This window comes from Nothobranchius furzeri, chromosome 16 (assembly GCF_043380555.1).
Source record: "Nothobranchius furzeri strain GRZ-AD chromosome 16, NfurGRZ-RIMD1, whole genome shotgun sequence".
NCBI classification, from domain to species: domain Eukaryota; kingdom Metazoa; phylum Chordata; class Actinopteri; order Cyprinodontiformes; family Nothobranchiidae; genus Nothobranchius; species Nothobranchius furzeri.
In genome coordinates this window covers 59,544,217-59,564,143 of record NC_091756.1, presented here as the reverse complement: position 1 = coordinate 59,564,143, position 19,927 = coordinate 59,544,217, and the positions used below count along the sequence as shown (strand labels likewise).

General features: G+C 42.6%; 1 protein-coding gene across 1 annotated transcript; it reads left to right on the top strand.

Annotated features, from left to right (window-relative positions):
* Positions 1-1,325: 1,325 nt before the first annotated feature.
* On the top strand, positions 1,326-14,282 carry lmo4b (LIM domain only 4b). Its single transcript, XM_070545868.1, has 5 exons — positions 1,326-1,554; positions 2,671-2,911; positions 7,808-7,904; positions 8,016-8,171; positions 14,092-14,282. The coding sequence occupies exons 2-5, from the start codon at positions 2,676-2,678 to the stop codon at positions 14,098-14,100; spliced, it is 498 nt and encodes a 165-aa protein (XP_070401969.1). The 5' UTR covers positions 1,326-1,554; positions 2,671-2,675; the 3' UTR covers positions 14,101-14,282.
* The last annotated feature ends 5,645 nt before the right edge of the window (positions 14,283-19,927 follow it).

Here is a 19,927-nt window from a genome sequence, read left to right as displayed (position 1 = left end):
GTCCCCGCGAGTACGACACCTAGAACGAGGGACAGCGAGCAGGCCTTGGTCAGAGGAGCGCAGAGCGCGTGATGGGGAATGTCTGTTCAGGAGCGTGGCCAGATAGGGGGGAGCACCACCCTGGAAGAAATTAAAAACAAAGACGAGGAGTCTGAAGTGTGAACGATAGCAAACCGGAAGCCAGTGCAGGGAGGCCAGAACCGGAATGATGTGGTCCCGTTTCCTGGTCCCAGTCAGGAACCTGGCTGCGCTGTTCTGCACAACCTGAAGGCGACACAGTGATGACTGACACAACCCTGCATAGAGAGAGCTGCAGTAATCATTGCCTCAAGAGTGCTGCAACCAGCCTGAAGGAGACGGGTTCAATCAGGGTCAGGTCAGTTAGCTCATCACCCCTTAATCTTTGAAAATATCATTTGAAAACTGGCGTTTACTGGGGTTATCTTTTATATGAAAAACATAAGCAACATTTTTCCACAGCACTGTATTATGCCAGAGAGGGCGAGATGAGCAAATATTGCAATAATTACAGCACTTCAGCCAAAAGAGACTCAGTAGGAGCTGAAACCAATGACCTTAACGTTGTAAAAGGAGCTGCTATTATCTTCAGTGACAGATGATGGCGCCACTACGCAGCTGTAGAGGTTGGAGTCACCCTCAACTAAGTAGTTATTGAATGCCAACTAATTAAACTCTGACGTGAGGTGAATGCAGCCTGCTGGATGTTGCCATGCAGCATGGAGCACGTTTGGAAACGATCGAACACCATGACGACTTGTGTATAACTTTGCATCTAGTCCATAGGTTACCTCAGCACTCGCGTTTCCCCATTTACCATTTAGGTTTACGTAAACTCATATTTATAATGCAGTTATTAAATACACCATCGCCTCTAATCCCAGAAACGTGGTTCTGGATATCTCGGATTTAAGTGTCAATGAGCTGCTTTTATCCCCGTTTTTCCTCTTGTCCCTCTCACCTCCGTTGTCTGCGTGTCCAAGTCTATCTCCCTTCCCTCCGATTGGCTGGAACTGTTATTCTCCCAAATTGACTGCATTCTGATTGGCTGCCAGGGCTCTGTCGTCACGCAGCAGGAGAGAGTTTTTACTGGAGGTTTCTTTCTGTCAGCGACACATGTAGAACCAGCTGCCAACGGGACGCGGACGCACGCAGAGATTCAGACCAGAGCAGAAAGAGACCTCTTCAGCCTCGACGTCTCCTGAACGCTTTATCTTTTTGTTTCAGCCAAAACACGCACGTGCTCTTCACGTCTTTGGGGGAACATTACGGCATGCGTGTCACCTCGCCATGAATCCCGTCGTCTTTAAAGTGGTGCCAGTAAAAGGGAAGCCTACCCGTGGAAATACTATCTGATAACTCCATTTGCTCGCCTCGCCGGGTCCTCGAGGTGCTCTCGCGCAGAGCTGGAGTCTGGAGCGCGCGCGCGCTGGTTGGTGCGTCCGCTTTGAAGCCGTTTTACTTTTCTGGCTCTGTTGAACCCTCCCTACCTGTTCATCGTCAAACTTCGGTGGCATCGTCGACCAGGGGAACGAGGTGAGTGTTTGTTGGCGTTACAGCCTAATTAAACAGGAAACTAATCGGTTTATGTTGCGTTCTTTCGCAGCGCGTGCGTTCACATCCAGTATTCACTTCATTAGCACATTTCCACGCATTTATCCCAAAAATAATAACGCCAAGAAAGTGTTTTCCCCTGCTTTCAGTGCACGAATGGGTGTTTTTCTTTTCTTTGCCCCGCTCACTCATCTCTCCCTCTTTCTCTCGCTGTCTCTCTCCCTTCTTTTTCCATGACTTGCCCAAATTGCCTGTTCGTGTAATTACTTGAGTTGGCCCATTTAGTTTAAAAGCCACCCCCCCTCTCATTCCTCCTCCCCCTCTCATCCTTCCCCAGCGAATAAAACAGAAACTCCCCCCCTCCTCACCCCTAGAGAAACTTGACGATAGCCCGCTCTGTTTATCCAGAGAGTCACTTTCACGTCGGCTTTTTTGATTCATCTCCTTTTAGATTTAATCAGCACTAAAGTACGCTGTGGTTTGTCCCTAAGAGCCATCGCTAATGGGCTTACTGAATGCCCCCCCCCCCCCCCCCATCCCTCTTCCCAACTCTAATTGGCCTACCTGGCTTTCAACAAAGATTTGGCTTCATCCCTGCAAGTCCGTCTGACCAAATTGGTGGGGATTACATCTGAATGACTTGAAATTAATTTAGTGGCTGAAACAGAATGCATAAGATTAGTAGATTGACGTCATTACAGGAGGTCTGTGGGCATCAGTTTGTAGTCTGACATGTTTTATGCCTTGGAAGTTGTCAAGTGTTGAGAACCAAACTGCAATTCCTATCTCACTACAGCCATTCATGCTGGGATTGAGACGATAAATATATGCTGAAGTCTTAATTATGGGTGTTATCAGTTGAACAGACACTGGGAAGCCCATTAATGCAACAGAACAGGACAGTAACGGACATCTAGACCAGTTTCACTCAATAATTAGTCACAAAACTAGGTATTAGTTGGTATAATTCAAAATCCGTAGCTGTGAATACATGTTGATAGTTTTTGTCTGAAATCAAAACAATCCTCCACTAGTAAATGCACGAGCACCGGCCATGTGGGTGAGTCAGGCTTGACCGTGTCTTTTCTGTGTTTTTAGAGACAATGGTGAATCCTGGAGGCAACAGCCAGCCACCAGCGGTGGGCACAGGCTCCCTGTCTTGGAAACGGTGTGCGGGTTGCGGGGGCAAAATTGCAGATCGCTTCCTCCTCTACACCATGGACAGCTACTGGCACAGCCGATGCCTCAAGTGTTCCTGCTGCCAGGCCCAGCTGGGCGACATTGGTACTTCGTGCTACACAAAAAGTGGCATGATCCTGTGCAGAAATGACTACATCAGGTGAGAGGATCGCTGAAAGCCATGTGTTTATGTAGAAGTAGCACGGGCGTAATGTTATGTTTTGATTCATTTTTCATTTAGTTATTATATTTTTATGTAACCAAAACATCCCGACTATTTTACAATATAAAAACAGCCCTGAAAGAAAAATATCTGAATGTAAAATTTATGTCAAAGAACATTCTGAACAGAATTTTGTGGGATTTTGCTGCGCCCTATCCACAGCATTACGATCTCTGAGTGTTCGTAAAGCATTAATATGATCAAATCCTTCATGATCTGGTGTCGTCCTATCAGCTGCTCCAACGCTAACGTGATTAGTGGCATTCTGCTTCAGATCTCTAGGTTAGATTTGGGCTAATTAATCAACACTCGTGTGCATAAGTAGCCTACTAACGAACAGGAAACCGTAGATGGTTTTGGAAGTCTCCCAAGTTCTCCTAGATGTTGTTGAATCAAAGTTTAAGCTACGCAGCTATGTTCTTTTTTGTCAGATGGTGAAAGAAGGATGAAAAAAAGTTATTTCTATTTAAAAAACAACTATTGTATTTCTGCATTGGCTGGAGGAAAACCATGCTGCTTGACCTTTACTCCAGGTGCCACAAAGCGTCATGCATGGTGAGATGTTGTCAAAGCAGAAAGTTTTTCAGCAGATTACCGATTACACAAGAATGAAAGACGAGGTTTAGAATTTGCTCAGCACTTTTAGCGATGACGTTTTGATCTTTCTTCACTTTAAAGAAGCTTGAAGAGGCAATCGGAGTCATAAAGTTTCGGAGTGTGCCGAACAACAAAACACTGTTTTAGAGAAGATGCTTCCGTTTACTGCATCGATTCTAGTTTTAAAGGCTGATGTTGAGTTTAGATACGTTTACAGCCGTTCTCAGATGACTACAGCAACAATATACCAGTAAAAATAATAATCTGATTAACGTGAGAAATCATGACTCTGAAAGTAAACGCTGCTCAGGGAAAATGTCGGATTTTTCTTGGCGGTGATGGAAACCATCTGTTTTTTTTGATTTTCAGATCTGTGAGTCGTACTGAATCATGGACGTAATTTTCACTTTAGAAGTGGGGGGGGGGGGGGGGGTATCTTTACAATATGTTCTAATGGGAAACCGGCTTCAACACAAACGGTTGCTTTCCGCTTGGTCCTAGAGCTCAACCAGTGTCAATTTAATATAGCGTAATATTGTTTTTGGATGGTAAAAAGTGCAGGGGTCAAAACTTGACTTTGGAAAAAGTGGGGGGGACATGTCCCCCCTGTCCCCCCCCCAAAATTATGTCCATGTACTGAATTATAGCCACTTCTGAAAGCTGGGTGGTTTTGTTGTACATCTCTAACTGAAACAACCTTTATATTTTAAGCTCTTTATTTACTAGACTAAACATTGAATTGTCCATTAAAGTTTCTAAGTTGAAGTTAAATCTTCATTGATGGTTCAGATGGTGGACCCACTCTTCTGAAACTACTGTCAAATCTGCACAGATGGTTTAAAATCAAAAGTGTGTCTGCACTCGTACCTCATAAAAAGCAGGGGGAAGTCAATGGGGTACTTCATTCATAATGGCACTATAACGTAATTAAAATTGAAATGGGGTGGGGTGGAAAGGGGGGGGGTGGGATACACCTTTCCACTTGTAATGAGAGCATGCCTGTTGGAGGAGCTAAAACACATTATGGAACCGTGCGATCTCTGTGGAGATAAAATCAGAAGTAAGGGGAGAGAAAAGAAAAACACCTGACAGTGAGTCTACACAATTAAATGCTTTAATTATAGCCCCCCTCCTTTTCCTTTAGTCCTGATGGGTTTTATCTAATGAGATCTGGTCCCTGGCTTGTATCCGCTACCAGTGACGTGTCCGAAATGAATAAGCGCCACACTGCAAACAAAACATTTAATTAACCAAATTGGCTTTTGAGAGAGCAGGAGAGAAAGACCGATATAGACGAGGGATTATTGTGAAGGCCATTTGCCGCTGTTTTTTTTTCTCTTTTCCTCCTTGATCTTAAAGGGCCAGATTCCCCATCAACAGGCAGTAGTGGAACTGTTTTGAGCTGCAGCTCTGGTTTTATATTAATGCTGTTAACGTGAAAATGCTCATCTGCTTGATCGGGGATTGCAGCCGGGCCTGGAATAACGCACTCCTCCCAGAGCCGAGCTGTCAGAAGCTTTAACTTCAAACCCAAGTTGAGCTCGCCGCAGCTGGGGCTTGTGTTGTTTTAAGCCAGAGGTGATATTATTTTCGTGGGCTGCTGGTGAAAGGAGAATTAATTTACTCATGGCTGCCGGATGCAGAGAGAATGCCATCCCCTTAATTGAATAAGCCAAGGTAATTAAATAGCACTTTTCCAATAAAACGTGCGAGGTAAATCTAATAGTTGGTTATTTAATATCACTTTGAAGTCTGCCCACTCGAGCACTGTGACAGCACCAGAGAACGTGAACTATTAGGCCAGAAAAAAAAAGGATCTCAGAAATTAATTAAATCGCATGCAATTTAGAGGAAACGTTTATCTTGATTTGTCATATCAGAATTAATTCAAGGCCTTCAATTCACTTGGGGCCAGATCTGTTACTCTGAATTAACCAAGTGTAATTTGGCTGATCTCCCCCCTCCCAACACCACAACCATCCTCCACACACACACACCACCACACCTTCTCCTACTTACACACACCTCCCCATCCCCCTCCTTGCTCCCAAAACACACGCACATACACAACACAGATCCACGTCAGCCCTCTCATCCTCCCAATCCCCCGCCTCACCCCATCCCTTCCACCCTCTCCTCTAATGCTGCTCTTGCCATTATGCAAAGCCCCGCTTCAGTATCAATATGGCCTAGTGCTTTTAAGGTGCTTTGGCTGCTGATGTAGAGAGGCATTTTTAATGGACTGTGTTGCAGAAATCATTGTTGTGGGGGTAATTTTACTCTACTCAAAGGTCTCAGTGAATGAGGTCTGCATTTACCAGACAGCCCAGCAGCAAGCCATGCTATATTTCTCCCAGCAGTCAGTGCTGAAATGAAATCCAATTGTCATTGCCTGTATAGTCAACAGACAGCTCTGATTGTTTTCTTTTGCTGTTGTTTATTTTTTTATTATTAATTTAAATCATCCGATTAAGGAGAACCGATTAAACCGTCCTACACAAATGTTGTCAGTTTATTTGTTAGCTTTTATTCATTTTTAGTGGACAGATTCAGAACCCAGATGTCTCGTTATAATTAAGAGTCCCGTGGCCTTAACTGCACTGACCCGTGGTGTTGGCGTCACCTCAGCGCTGTAGTTCACCGACAGAAGAGGCCATTACGGCCCAAGTTCAAAACGTTACAGCAACTTAATTGAGCACCTAAAGGCTTCGGTTCCTTAAATCAAATGCCATCAAGAGCTATTCCCCTGGTAAAATAATTAACCTGCTATGTGTTTAACACTGCGCCGTGATATAAAAGGCAGCGGTTCAAAACATGTCATTGGCTTTGTTTCAGCACCTCTCCAAACCTTTCACGCTGAGGAGACTCCTTCAGGGGCTTAAGGCTTTGAGTAGAACTTTTTTTTAATTGCGCCACATTTGTGTGCGTGTGTGTGTGTGTGTGTGTGTGTGTGTAGACATACGTATTGTTATATTGTTCTTAAAGCAACTCGTGTATATATGTTCATTTCCAGCATCATGTTTGTCCCAGCAACAGCCTAGAGTTGGCAGTGAGGCAACAACAGTCTCCAGTTAATTAGTTTCTGAAATTGAGTTTTGATGGAGCCGTTCCAAATGATGCCAAGACAAAATTTGCTTCTGCCTGGGCGTTCTTATTGAAAGCCATTTCTCTGAGGTCATGCTCATTCGCTTGTCGGTATATCTTTACAACTGTTTGGGGTGCGATACGAGTACGTTGAGGCATCTGCTCTCTAGCTGTGAATTTGTTAAAAACTTTTCATGAAACCAGCCTTTAAGAACGTCAAATAGATGGAGCGTTCTCGCTTTTTCTTGTTTTTGGAAGCCAGACAACTTTATCTGATGTACACACACACACACACACCAATGTTGTAACCACTCCCCCTTATACTTTTCTTTTTCCACCCCCCCTATACCACCCCCCCTTCTCTCCAGAGCATGTCAGATGCCGTGGTCTTATTTGATTGCTTAGGAAAAGTGCAGTGATAGAGCAAACACCCAGTGAGATATGATGACAAATGGGTCCAGATCCCAGTAAATTACTTTCTGCTCAAATCGAAATTTCATTCAGTTTGCTGCTCACCGAGATGAAGTAATCTAAATTGTGGACTCAGAAGGAAGATAGAAGGGAAGCTGGAGCAAGCATTTCATTATCAAGAGGCAGAGGGGGGGGAGAAGGTTAGGGACGAAAGAGATGAGCAGAAGCAAATCTAAAGTGTTGACACCATGATTGAAAAGGTTAACCCATGCACATTATATATCAACCGGAGTGGCTACGGGGTTTCTAATGGAAACACGGCACTGACGGAGCATTCACAGGAGTCCTAATGGCAACAGCACTATGTCCCTGCCTGGATGTACAATCAAATCCTCTTAGCTACTGATTGCTTATGTTCCTGGTTATTATTGGGTTGCAAAAATGTGCAGCTGAAGTAATACATAGTCTCTGTGTGAGATGCTTGTGGAGAGCAGTGGGGTAAAGGATTTATTTTTTCCTGCTGATGCTGTGATGATGTTCCATTCCTCCTCCTGTATGTTTTTCCTTCGAGTTCGATGTGGGAGAATAGCAAACTTGGCACTAAATCAGGCTTTCATTCAGTCACATAGTCGGCAGACAAAAGTGTGGGTGCATCAGTTCATCACACAAGGCTGAATCTAAGCAGACGCACACGGCGGTTCCATAGTAACACGTCTGTCCTGTGCCTCTTGTCTTTTTCAGGTTATTTGGGAACAGCGGAGCTTGCAGCGCTTGTGGCCAGTCGATTCCAGCCAGTGAGCTGGTGATGAGGGCGCAGGGTAACGTGTACCATCTCAAGGTAACGTCAGACAACACCACGTTTCTCAAACTCATGTTTATCTCCGCTTACCAAGACGTGCGTCCAAACGGCGTGGTCTCTGGTGGTAATCTGATTACTCTGTGTCCAAAGTGTTTCACGTGTTCCACCTGCCGGAACCGGCTCGTCCCCGGGGATCGGTTCCACTACATCAACGGCACCCTCTTCTGCGAACACGACAGACCCACAGCGCTCATCAACGGCCATTTGAGTTCTCTGCAGACAAACCCACTACTGCCAGACCAGAAGGTAAGAACGCTACGGGACGATGAGTGGAAAATAGGGGTGGGTACAAATATTAGAATTATTTTACACAGAACTGGAGATTTTATCTAGATTGTTTATAATAATTTTAACATAGCTTTAGTTTATTTTTCCTCACTATTTTGCAGGTTACTGAACAATCCAACCACACAGTTAACCTGTGTAAAATGTAACCCTATAAAAGCTTTTATACATATTAGCATTTAGACTGAACACAGTTATTGAGCATATTTTAATCAGATTTTGCAACAGAACAAGGGACAGTGCAGCATGCCCCTCCTACATCTGAGACTGTTGATCTCAAACTGGTGGATTTCCTAATGCTAATTCCAGGATATGATGGTTCATCCATACTTTATGTGATAGTCACATACAGTGGGGCAAAAAAGTATTTAGTCAGCCACCAATTGTGCAAGTTCTCCCACTTAAAATGATGACAGAGGTCAGTAATTTTCATCATAGGTACACTTCAACTGTGAGAGACAGAATGTGAAAAAAAATCCATGAATTCACATGGCAGGATTTTTAAAGAATTTATTTGTAAATCAGGGTGGAAAATAAGTATTTGGTCAATAACAAAAATTCAACTCAGTCCTTTGTAACATAACCTTTGTTGGCAATAACAGAGGTCAAACGATTACTATAGGTCTTTACCAGGTTTGCACACACAGTAGCTGGTATTTTGGCCCATTCCTCCATGCAGATCTTCTCGAGAGCAGTGATGTTTTGGGGCTGTCGCCGAGCAACACGGACTTTCAACACCCTCCACAGATTTTCTATGGGGTTGAGGTCTGGAGACTGGCTAGGCCACTCCAGGACTTTCAAATGCTTCTTACGGAGCCACTCCTTTGTTGCCCGGGCGGTGTGTTTGGGATCATTGTTGTGTTGGAAGACCCAGCCACGTTTCATCTTCAAAGCTCTCACTGATGGAAGAAGGTTTTGGCTCACAGTCTCACGATACATGGCCCCATTCATTCTGTCCTTAACACGGATCAGTCGTCCTGTCCCCTCAGCAGAAAAACAGCCCCAAAGCATGATGTTCCCACCCCCATGCTTCACAGTAGTTATGGTGTTCTTGGGATGCAACTCAGTATTCTCCTTCCTCCAAACACGACGAGTTGAGTTTATACCAAAAAGTTCGACTTTGGTTTCATCTGACCACATGACATTCTCCCAATCCTCTGCTGTATCATCCATGTGCTCTCTGGCAAACTTCAGACGGGCCTGGACATGCACTGGCTTCAGCAGCGGAACACGTCTGGCACTGCAGGATTTGATTCCCTGCCGTTGTAGTGTGTTACTGATGGTGACCTTTGTTACTGTGGTCCCAGCTCTCTGCAGGTCATTCACCAGGTCCCCCCGTGTGGTTCTGGGATTCTTGCTCACCGTTCTCATGATCATTTTGACCCCACGGGATGAGATCTTGCTTGGAGCCCCAGATCGAGGGAGATTATCAGTGGTCTTGTATGTCTTCCATTTTCTGATAATTGCTCCCACAGTTGATTTTTCCACACCAAGCTGCTTGCCTATTGTAGATTCACTCTTCCCAGTCTGGTGCAGGTCTACAATTCTTTTCCTGGTGTCCTTCGAAAGCTCTTTGGTCTTGGCCATAGTGGAGTTTGAAGTCTGACTGTTTAAGGCTGTGGACAGGTGTCTTTTATACAGATAATGAGTTAAAACAGGTGCCATTAATACACGTAACGAGTGGAAGACAGAAAAGCTTCTTAAAGAAGACGTTACAGGTCTGTGAGAGCCAGAGATTTTCCTTGTTTGAAGTGACCAAATACTTATTTTCCACCCTGATCTACAAATAAATTCCTTAAAAATCCTGACATGTGAATTCATGGATTTTTTTTCACATTCTGTCTCTCACAGTTGAAGTGTACCTATGATGTAAATTACTGACCTCTGTCATCATTTTAAGTGAGAGAACTTGCACAATCGGTGGCTGACTAAATACTTTTTTGCCCCACTGTATTTAACTTAGCATGCATTTACTTATCCAGCTCCAGTCAGACGCATAAAACCCAAAACAAACCCTGTATTATCATTATTGCAGTGTTAAATGCAGAACTTGACTACCCCGATAACACAGCTGGGATTGCCTAAGCTAAGTTATCACCCCAAGGCCAAAAATGTGTATCCAGGGAACCCCGGAGGGCCGAGCCCAGCCAGAGAGCTGCAGCAGCTAGTCTATCATGAGAGCTGTCATCATGGCTTTTCCTGATTTGATCTTGATGCCTCCAGTGAAAGCAAAACAAAGAGCCTAATCATATACAAAGGATAACTTCATTCTTCAGGACAGCTTCACTCTGCCTGCTGGAGATCTAATAATTTCTGCCTCAAAACAAGCTGCTGTATTGATACCTTGTCTGCACACACAGCACACTGATAGATATGGGAGGTGTTTGGAGTGTGTCGTAGACAAACTAAAAGAGGAATCATATTATTGGGTGAATGCATTTCACCTTGAGTGGTTTTGTGAGGAGAGGTAGAACTCCATTAAGGCCTTTTACGGGCTTGTCACTTTTACAGATCGGCTCCCCGAGCTCTAAGAGCTCCTCACGTCTAAATTGAAAGCTGTTGTATTACCTAGCTTAATTTTAAAAGTCTGTTTAAGCCCTTACTCGCACACCAAGTGTCTCTCGTAGCACGGCCGGCAAAGTAAATCTGAAGCTTCATTGTTTATTTATGCATGAACATCAATTGTAGTGAAAAGCTCTGAATTATTGATGGTAAAATGCAATCTGAATATTGGCCCTGGTGCTTTAATTATAACAGAGAGAGAATATTTAACCAAACAGAGACGCGTTGCTCAGTGGGAACAATCTCTGGGAGCGTCTGTTATAGAATTATACTGCTGCTCAGAGACTTTAGCCCACGTTTCTTTTGCTTAAACAGAGTTTGGATGGCCTCAGCCAACACAGACCTGCAGCAGAATAGCAGCCCTCCAAATCAATATACTACCAATGCATCAGGCTGGCCCGGGAAGCACAGCCCCGCATCATACAGGAGAAAATGAAGCAGTCACAGAGTTATCCGCCGATTGTTGTTTTGATGCTTTTGATGTGCGATTTTGCTGCAAACTAATTGGTGTTGTTCCCCATCATAGCATATGAAATGTTGTGCTCATATATTAGGCTTTCTTTTCTGCTTCCGTCTAATCTCTTTGTTCAGAACAGACAAATTACCTCTCTCGTGCAGAGCTGCTTTGACCCAGGGGACAAAGACCCTCCCAGCGTCAGTCACTTTAATTAGCCCCCAAGTAGAAGTTTGCAATTACTAATAGACTCCAGCCCTCCTAGTGGTTTGAGGGATGACGGGAAAAGTAAATCACCCCTTAGAATCACGAAGAAAAGCGAGGAAGATGAAAAAGTTTAATGCTGGTGTAACCCAGACAGATAATTGTATTTCCTCCCCTGCTTTTCTGTTTCACAGGCCTGAGCGCCTCCTGCAGTTATGCTGCAGCGTGCTGCTAATTATACCAAAGAGAATCTCCTCATGAAAGCACTTTTGAGTCATTGCAAAGTAAATGGGACGCCAGATGGGTTTCAAAGCCTGACTGATCAATAAATTAAACACAGAAGCTAGTGGAAAATGCTTTTATCAAACATTTGACATCTTGTGAACTAATGCTCTTAATATTCGGGCTCAGATTCCCAAATTTTGGAAAGCTCAAACTGAATCATGGGTACTGGGTATTACAAATGGAATTTTCTGATAATGCAGAAAGTGCTGGTGAGCTAACAAGTCATTGGTTTTCCCAAATATTTTAAACACTTTTGTCGATGATCATAAAAGGAACACCCTTATTGTAGCTGCTGCAGCCTCTTGACTGTGTGATGTAAAGGAAGGAACGACACACAGAGAGCTGAGGGGAAGAGGTCCTCTGCAGGCTGTCAGGATCTACACATTTAACACAGAGAACAGCGTTTATTTTACAATATCTAAATACAGGGTATCCGCGGGTCCTTAAAAAGTCTTAAAAAGTCTTAAATTAGCTTTTCCTAATTTAATGCCTTAAAAGTCCTTAAAAATGACAAATAATCCTTAAATCCAGTTTCCAGAGGTCTTAAATTACCAAAGACCCAATAAACAAGATTCTTTTATTTCTATAAAAACTTCATGAATTTCTAGTTAGTGTTCAGCATTTTTTGTGTATGACGTTGGCGTAAGCGGAACTGTACGCAGTCAGTTGGTTGTGAAAGGGGGCTATTTTTTTTTTAGATGAGCACATTAGCTGGTTAAGCTAGTGGGAGCTTGCGCCATGGGGAAGTGCAAGTTTAATGGTAACTGGATGGCTAATCCCACGTTCGCGACGTGGTTAGCACCGGTTCCTGGCAATAACTGGAAATTATAGCTTAAATTTAATTTTTAAAATAGCTTAAATTTGGTCAAAGTGGCCTTAAAAAAGGTCTTAAAAAGTCTTAAATTTGGCTCCCTTCAACCTGCAGATACCCTGTAAATAACATCTGTGATTTAGGAGAGCAGTAGGTTTTGTTGTGCATAATCGACCAGATTTTCAAGACATTATGTGACAACTCACACAATCAATGAGCCTCATCAGCTAGCGTTAGCCCAACACTTAGGTTGTGAAAAGATTTTAACAGAAGACATTAGTTTAGTTAAGACCTTCCAGCATGAATAAATATTTAAACCGATGCTGTTTATTTGAGGTTACCACAGATTATCACTTAAAGACCAAGATCACTGAGACCTCTTTATTTTTTATTTTTAACCACTGAGAGTCACATGCATGTGGAAAAAAATCTCCAACCCCTGTTAGCTGTGTTTACAGCTATTAAAAATAGGCGGGAAATACTCAGATTAGAAAAGCCACACAGATCTACGTCACACTGAAAATTAGCATTCATGGACTCACCCATCTTGAGTCACGAAGGGGCAGGGGCGTGTCCAGGGAGTGGCCTGGGGTAGCACATGCCACCTTTAGAATCTGATTGGCCACCCCAGGTGCCACCCCATAAAGTTCTAGTTTAAACTGACTTTACATTGTCGTCAAAAGGCTTGAGTTGTAAACTCCAAAAATAGTGTGGTAGCAAGCGCCTTTAACATTGTCTTCTAGCCCAGGCCTACAGAGCAGTTATGTTGTATTAATATTATTTATTATTTTTTCATATTCACATAAATAGTATTGAGTCCCACTCAACTCCAGTTGGTGGCAATAATGCAACAAGAAGTGACTTGCTAACTACCACAAAACTAGAAGATTAATAGAAAAAAAAGGTGATTGTGCAATGTGAAACTCCAAAATTCACTAGAAAGTAAATAAATAAATAAACAAAATGTGTAAATAAATAAATAAGCATAACCATTGGTGCCACCCGTACATAAACAAGTGCCCCACATGGGCCACCCCATTTTAAAAGTCCTGGACACGGCTCTGCGAAGGGGAGGGCTGTTGTTGCTTTAGCAGCCAGGAGAGAAAAGCTGGTAGAAACTAACTGTTAGCATTAGCAACTCCACCACATGGTAGAACTCCCTCGCGCTTATGTTTTTGTAGAGATAAAACATCAGTCAGCGTTAGAGTTGTATTGTTTTTAGCCAATAAATGCGAGATGTTCAATATGAAGACTAATGAATAAGACTCCAAATCTTGTCTTATCGTCTCTCCTGTGGCTAACGTCTGCTTCCTGAAAAAAAGAGCGCCAGAGCTTTTCTCCCTCGGTGATTAACTCACAAGACCTTCGTTTATGTTTTTTTTTTTTTTTTTTGGCAGACTGAAATTTTATGTTGTGTGGAAGTCTGTCAATGATTCTGTTATTCATTAAAATAATATGATTTAGCCAGATATTAAAACAACTTTAGTTAAAATGACTCTAAAGAGTTTTATTTTGCTGACGTCGTATGTCACTTCTTACTGTGTTGTTTGCTTGTTTCTGTTCAGGTGTGTTAGGTGGGAGCTGTGCAGGAAGCAGGATGTGTGCCTTCATTTTAGCCCTTACTCATCGTCACCTGAGACAGCGTGGATCAGCAGCACCCCCAGCCTTTTAGCTGTGCTCCCAGGCCCTTTCACCCCACAGGAATCCTCTACCCCGACTTCTCATTTCTGTGACTCATACCCGACTCTCAGCCTTCAAACCGTGGCTTTTCACCAGTTCTGGGTGGATATTTGCACTTACTACACCTGAGACAAGACGCTTGGGATTTTAACACTGAGAATAATCAGAAGAGACTCTTCAGGAAGAGAAAAGTAAGCAACTCGCTGTGACTGAGTGAAGAAGAAAAGGAGACTAATAAAGAGTGGCAGACTTTTCAACTCTGCACATTTGTTTAAAAACATTTTGGGGGGAAAATGGGACCTTTTCTTTTTTCTGTTCCTTTTTTAATTCGCATTTCCCAGCAAAATATTTCATATTTCAACTTTCTATATTTTAAGTGTTGTCAAAGGGGAATGTTTTGTTTCTGTCTTCTGTTTATATATATATATATATATATATATATATATATATATATATATATATATATATATATGATAGGGTTAAAAATATCTGTGACATTTTGTGGAAATCCAATCATGAACACTCTGTTGGTGTATTTGTAAAGCTACCATGTATGTACAGTATGCATGTAGATGTCGTTGGTCCAGGCGTGGCTACAGTACATCTGACCCCGCCGCATCCGGCTCCCTCCCTTCCAATTGCAGCAACTTGAAGAAATTTGCTCATAGTCAGTAATGTAGAGACCATTCCCGACATATGAACGCCGAATGAAAGAGAAATTTATCCGTGATATTTTCTGAGACATTTGCTCCGGTATGGTGTATTTAATTATTAAAATATTGAAGATTTTAAAGCCTCCTTACAGTCATTGTTTGCCTGCACTCAGTATGATTACTGTAGTTAAGAGGGAACGTAATAAGCTGATGTTTGTTCAATAGGTGTCCAGAAGCCTGATATTAGTCCATGACTCCTTTGTCCCCTGAAAATACTCCTTATTGAGGACTGTACCGTGTTGCCATCCTTTTTCCTGCCTCGCAATCATCAAGGCGCATGATGAGCATCTAACTGAAAATGGATAAACATGTATCCCCTCTTTCTATTCAGATGACCGCTTGCTATTCATCACTAATACCTGGCAGAAATGGAGGAAAATGTCCCTTTGAAGATTCAATTACTGCAGAGAGGGAGAGAGGTGTCTCTCTTTGGCGGCCACAAATTGAATGGGTTATTTGCAGAACAAATTGGTGTTTGAAGTCCTTGCAAGACCTAATAGGTCTGAAGGAGGGACCTGGTAATAGCTGATGCACTTATCTGCGCAGTGTGTAGCCCCCCCGTGAGGCCTCCGCCACCGCCACTGCTGAAAACAATGCTGCTCCTGCTGCACAAGAGCAGACTTTTATGCAGAAATCGGCTCAAGTAGGAGAGGAAATGGAGCTAAAAAGTAAACAGTATCTTGCATTTTAAATTGGGATTTCATGCAGAGTGTGCGCCTCTTTTAAGCCTCTAAATTTAGCACTAGATAGGATTATTTTTAAGTAATCACGCTTAAAGAGCAAGTCACGCCCTACCAGAGTCTAACTCCACTCCCACTTCATGTTTGAAAAATTCAACACATGCTGTTGCCTGGCAGACCGAGAGGGCGGAGCCGCTAACAAATACACACACACTCAGGCTCACAACAGCATTGTGACATCATAATGTACCAGTTTACATCATAGCATACTTCTTAGCCAATAGCGGTGGCAGATTTAAATTAGAATACAGTGCAGAGTTTTTACCTGACAACGGCACAACACTGCCAGTTTGAGGCAGAATATTTAAATTTTAACTAAGATGCACTGAAGTGCCAAATTATTGACGACACGTGTCTGCAGCACGATTAGACACTCGTTTATTTAGTTTATCAGCAAAAAAAAAGTTTATTTGGGGGTGACTTGCTCTTTAAATCATGAAGATGCATTAAAATGTGTCTTTAGTGTTTGTTCTGCAACAAGGTGAGTTTAAAAGTGTCCTATCGTCGTAACATTTGTGCCTGCTTTGCTGTGAAAACATGATTTACTAAACACATGCAGGTAAAACAATAAATAATGAATATATTTAGGGTGGTTAATGACAAGATGCAACAGTTTGGTTAAGAGCTTTAGTGTTTATTCTTAGATTTGTTTTTTGACAGAGGTGCATCCATCCATGTAAATTCATTAGTCAATGGTTGGATTTTGGTAACAAGGTTAGGAAGGAAACCCAGGCATCCATAGCAAAGCTCTCCAGGTCCTACTCAAGGATCCCAATGTGGTCCCAGGACAAATTGGGCACTTAGTCCCTCCCAGTCTAGCAGAATTTCCTTGTACTGTTTGGAAAACCCTCAGGAGGGAAGTGGCTGGGAGGGATCCTAATCAGATCCCCTAACAACCTCAGCTAACTCGTTTTCATGAGGAGGAGCAGTGGCTCTACCCCGATCTCCCTCAAAATGACAGCTCACTTTATTTGTAAGGCTGAGCCTGATTAACTTACAGAATATTTTTTCCTTTGCTCAGTCTGACCACTTTCCCCTGAGCTGCAGACACAATTTACAGTGTTGGGAGTAATGCGGTACAGAAGTAATTACTGTAATGCATTGCTTTTTGTTGTAATATGGTAATGTAAGGAAGGCATTACAGGGAAAAAATGGTAATATTTACTCAGTACAATTGTCAGTAACGCGGTGATTAAAATGCATTTTAAACCCAGAATCAAGATGTGTTCCTTAAAAATTCAAATTGCGGGAAACCCGAAAAAAGATCCAGTATCTGCATATATTACGTCATTGATGGACTCAGCTTTGCGGGCAGAGAGGACGCAGCGGTAACGGCTCAGCTACGCGGCCGCTGTAACATTCACAAAATCGCTCCACTAAAACAAAATAATTCACTTGCGATCGTTCATATCAGCGCATGTTCTCTGGTATTTTGTACTTTTCTGACGTGCTTTGCCTCATCTGAGTTAATCTGGGCCCCGGTGATTTTAACTCATTACTGCTGGAGCGCCGCGCATGTGAAGATCCCTTTGGCTGATTAGTTAGAAAGTAGGAAACAGTTTTTTCTGGAAGACGGAGAAAACATACAGCATGCAGGAAGGTTAGAGAGAGAAAGGGCCGGAAATTATTCAAATAAAATCAAGAAAACAAAACAAAGTGCTTGAAAAGACAAAAAGTAGGTAGATTTATCCCCAATACACATTTTTACCAGTGAAAAGCAATAATATATAAGCATTTAATATTTATACATGTGATAGAATCAGATCACCCCAGAAGCCAGTCCCACATCCAGGGCCGTATCAAGGCATTTGGGGACCAAGGCTAAATAGACTTGGAGCCCCCACCACCTCACTCCCTGCTCAGTTAATATAAGATGGCAGCGTGCTGAGAGTACAGATTGTTGTTTCATTTATTTAATAAACAATCCTTCTAAAGAACTGTTTTTAACAGCAATCCTAGCTCAGACACCACATCACCTTCCACCGGATGCGTCATGAGTTCACCAGGCATCAGATTACCAAACTCATACTGAAGTTGTTTTGTTGAAAGTAACTTGGAGTAATGCAAAAGTAGTGTAATGCCTTACATTTTAAAATCAGTAATATTGTAATGTAAGTAACAAGTAATAAATAATATATTACAGTTTTAAAGTAACTTGCCCAACACTGACAATTTGTAAGGTTCCAAAAGAGACATGGTCTCCTATTCGGGACTCCCATATGAGCGCCTCTCATTAAAGACCGAAGCTTTTTTCAGTTTGCTGCTCTGGAGCATACAGATGTGTGTCAACACCAAGGAGGAAAGACAACAACCAATGACCTTAGAGAAGCATCTGTTGCTGTCCAATATGGAAATGGTGATATGATCTTCAAATCATTCTATAAAGATTATTAATGCCCTGGAGTGCATCCAGCAAAATCCCCCTAAGGTCGAACTTCAATCTTAAAATTTGACGGAGATAGATTAAAAAAATAAATAAACTCAAATTCAAGCTCTACAGATCTCAGCATTTTAAAGAATACTTTTTTAAACCTCTGTGGCATGCTTGTAAAACAAAAGATCCTATGTCCTCAAGACACTTGTTTGATAAAACTATTAAGCATAAATCACAATTAGCAATTTGGTTTGCTAGCCCCTTCCACGGTTGGCTCACATTCCTCACACTTCCTGACTCGTAAAAACTAAACTGAGATGAGTTTGATACTGATGTGTCGGTCGCGAACGAACCGGCTCTAAGAGCCGGCTCTTTGAAGTGAACGACGGGAGCCGGCTCGTCATCGGGAGCCGTCCCCTCCCCTCCCCCCCCGCCTTGGTGAAAGCTACAGGCGATTGGTCAACATGTGTAACTGTGTGTCCAGACTGTCCACACACAGAGCAGTAGGGGCGGGGAAGAGGGAGGATCAGACTCAGACACACAGTAGAGCACATGTGGGAGGAGGGAGACGAGAGGGAATGAGGAGGAGGAAAAAGGCGAGCGAGAGAGAGGAGAGTGCGATGAAGACGGTGAGGAAATGAGCGCCAGCAGTCGGAAAGTGACGATTTCTTAAAGTGTTCAGTTATTAAATCCATAGAAATGATAAATATTTGATATATTGCATATTTTTTACATTAGTAAATAATTTTACATATAGTTTTGCATTATTTTGGTTATAAATGTACTCTACGCAACAGAAAATCTGAGGAGCCATTTGGGAGCCGAAAGAGCCGGCTCTTTCTGGTGAGCTGAGCCAAAAGAACCGGCTCTCTAAAAAGAGCCGGAATTCCCATCACTAGAGTTTGAGACTCCAGAGGACCCCGAATACTCTGCAACCACTATGAGTGAAACACTATCTCACATTTTCCAAACATGGTCAAAGTTCCAGCAACACAAACATTTGGCCTTGCAACTCATGCAAGGAAACTGAGAAACATCACAACTATTTGGAGATGCATTGGAAATCTTTTTTGTAGCAACATTTGGATGAATGCAGCTTGTCTTCTTTGTTTGCATGCTGGTTTGTAAGGACTGGCACACAGTGGATGAGCAAGTCCGTGTACATAAGCAATGTTCTTACTTGGTATAAGACTTCCCGTAGCTGATGCAAAAGAGCCTAGCTACACCCTCCCTGATGACAACCAGGCTGGTGAACAAAATGTAAAAAAAAAAGTTATAGAGGACTTTTTTTCCCAGATTAAACAAATGCTTTCAGGTCAGACATTTTAAAGCTATACAGAAACAGCCATGATACACCACGTGACACCTGTGTCTTTGTCCTGCAGCTGACTCACTCGTCATGTAGACAAGCTATGTAGCCTGATTTGTAGAGGGAGTCTGAAATAGAGCTCCAACCACGGATAATTCCACTTTTTCACGTGACATTCAAATGGAGCTTTGGCAGGAGGTTCTGTGAAGCACTTAAAACTGGACATTTATGGGGAAAGCTTTGTAAACATCAATAAAACGTGGCTAGATTTAATACTTGGATGATTGCAAAAATCATTCTGAACCATCTTTCTCATTCAGCTCAACTGCTGCATTTGATTTGAGCCAACGTTATGAAACATGCTGAGGTTTCAGGGGTGGTAACCAGAGAAATGGACAATGCATTCCACTTGACCTATACATTAAACGACTACAGATCCAGCAACAGAACACTCAAACAGGAATGATCTCTTGGGTTGATTTTGGGTTTAATTTAGCTTTAAAGTGAGCTCAGTAATCCACATCAGAACAGGACCGTTTTGTGCACCACTAACATCCATTTCCATTATGAAATCCGCTTGGTTCT

Excerpts from the sequence above, each read along its gene's own strand:
- lmo4b (XM_070545868.1), top strand. The coding sequence starts at position 2,676 with ATGGTGAATCCTGGAGGCAACAGCCAGCCACCAGCGGTGGGCACAGGC. Across the intron at positions 2,912-7,807 it reads TGCAGAAATGACTACATCAG|GTTATTTGGGAACAGCGGAG; the intron begins GTGAGAGGATCG and ends TGTCTTTTTCAG. Across the intron at positions 7,905-8,015 it reads GTAACGTGTACCATCTCAAG|TGTTTCACGTGTTCCACCTG; the intron begins GTAACGTCAGAC and ends CTGTGTCCAAAG.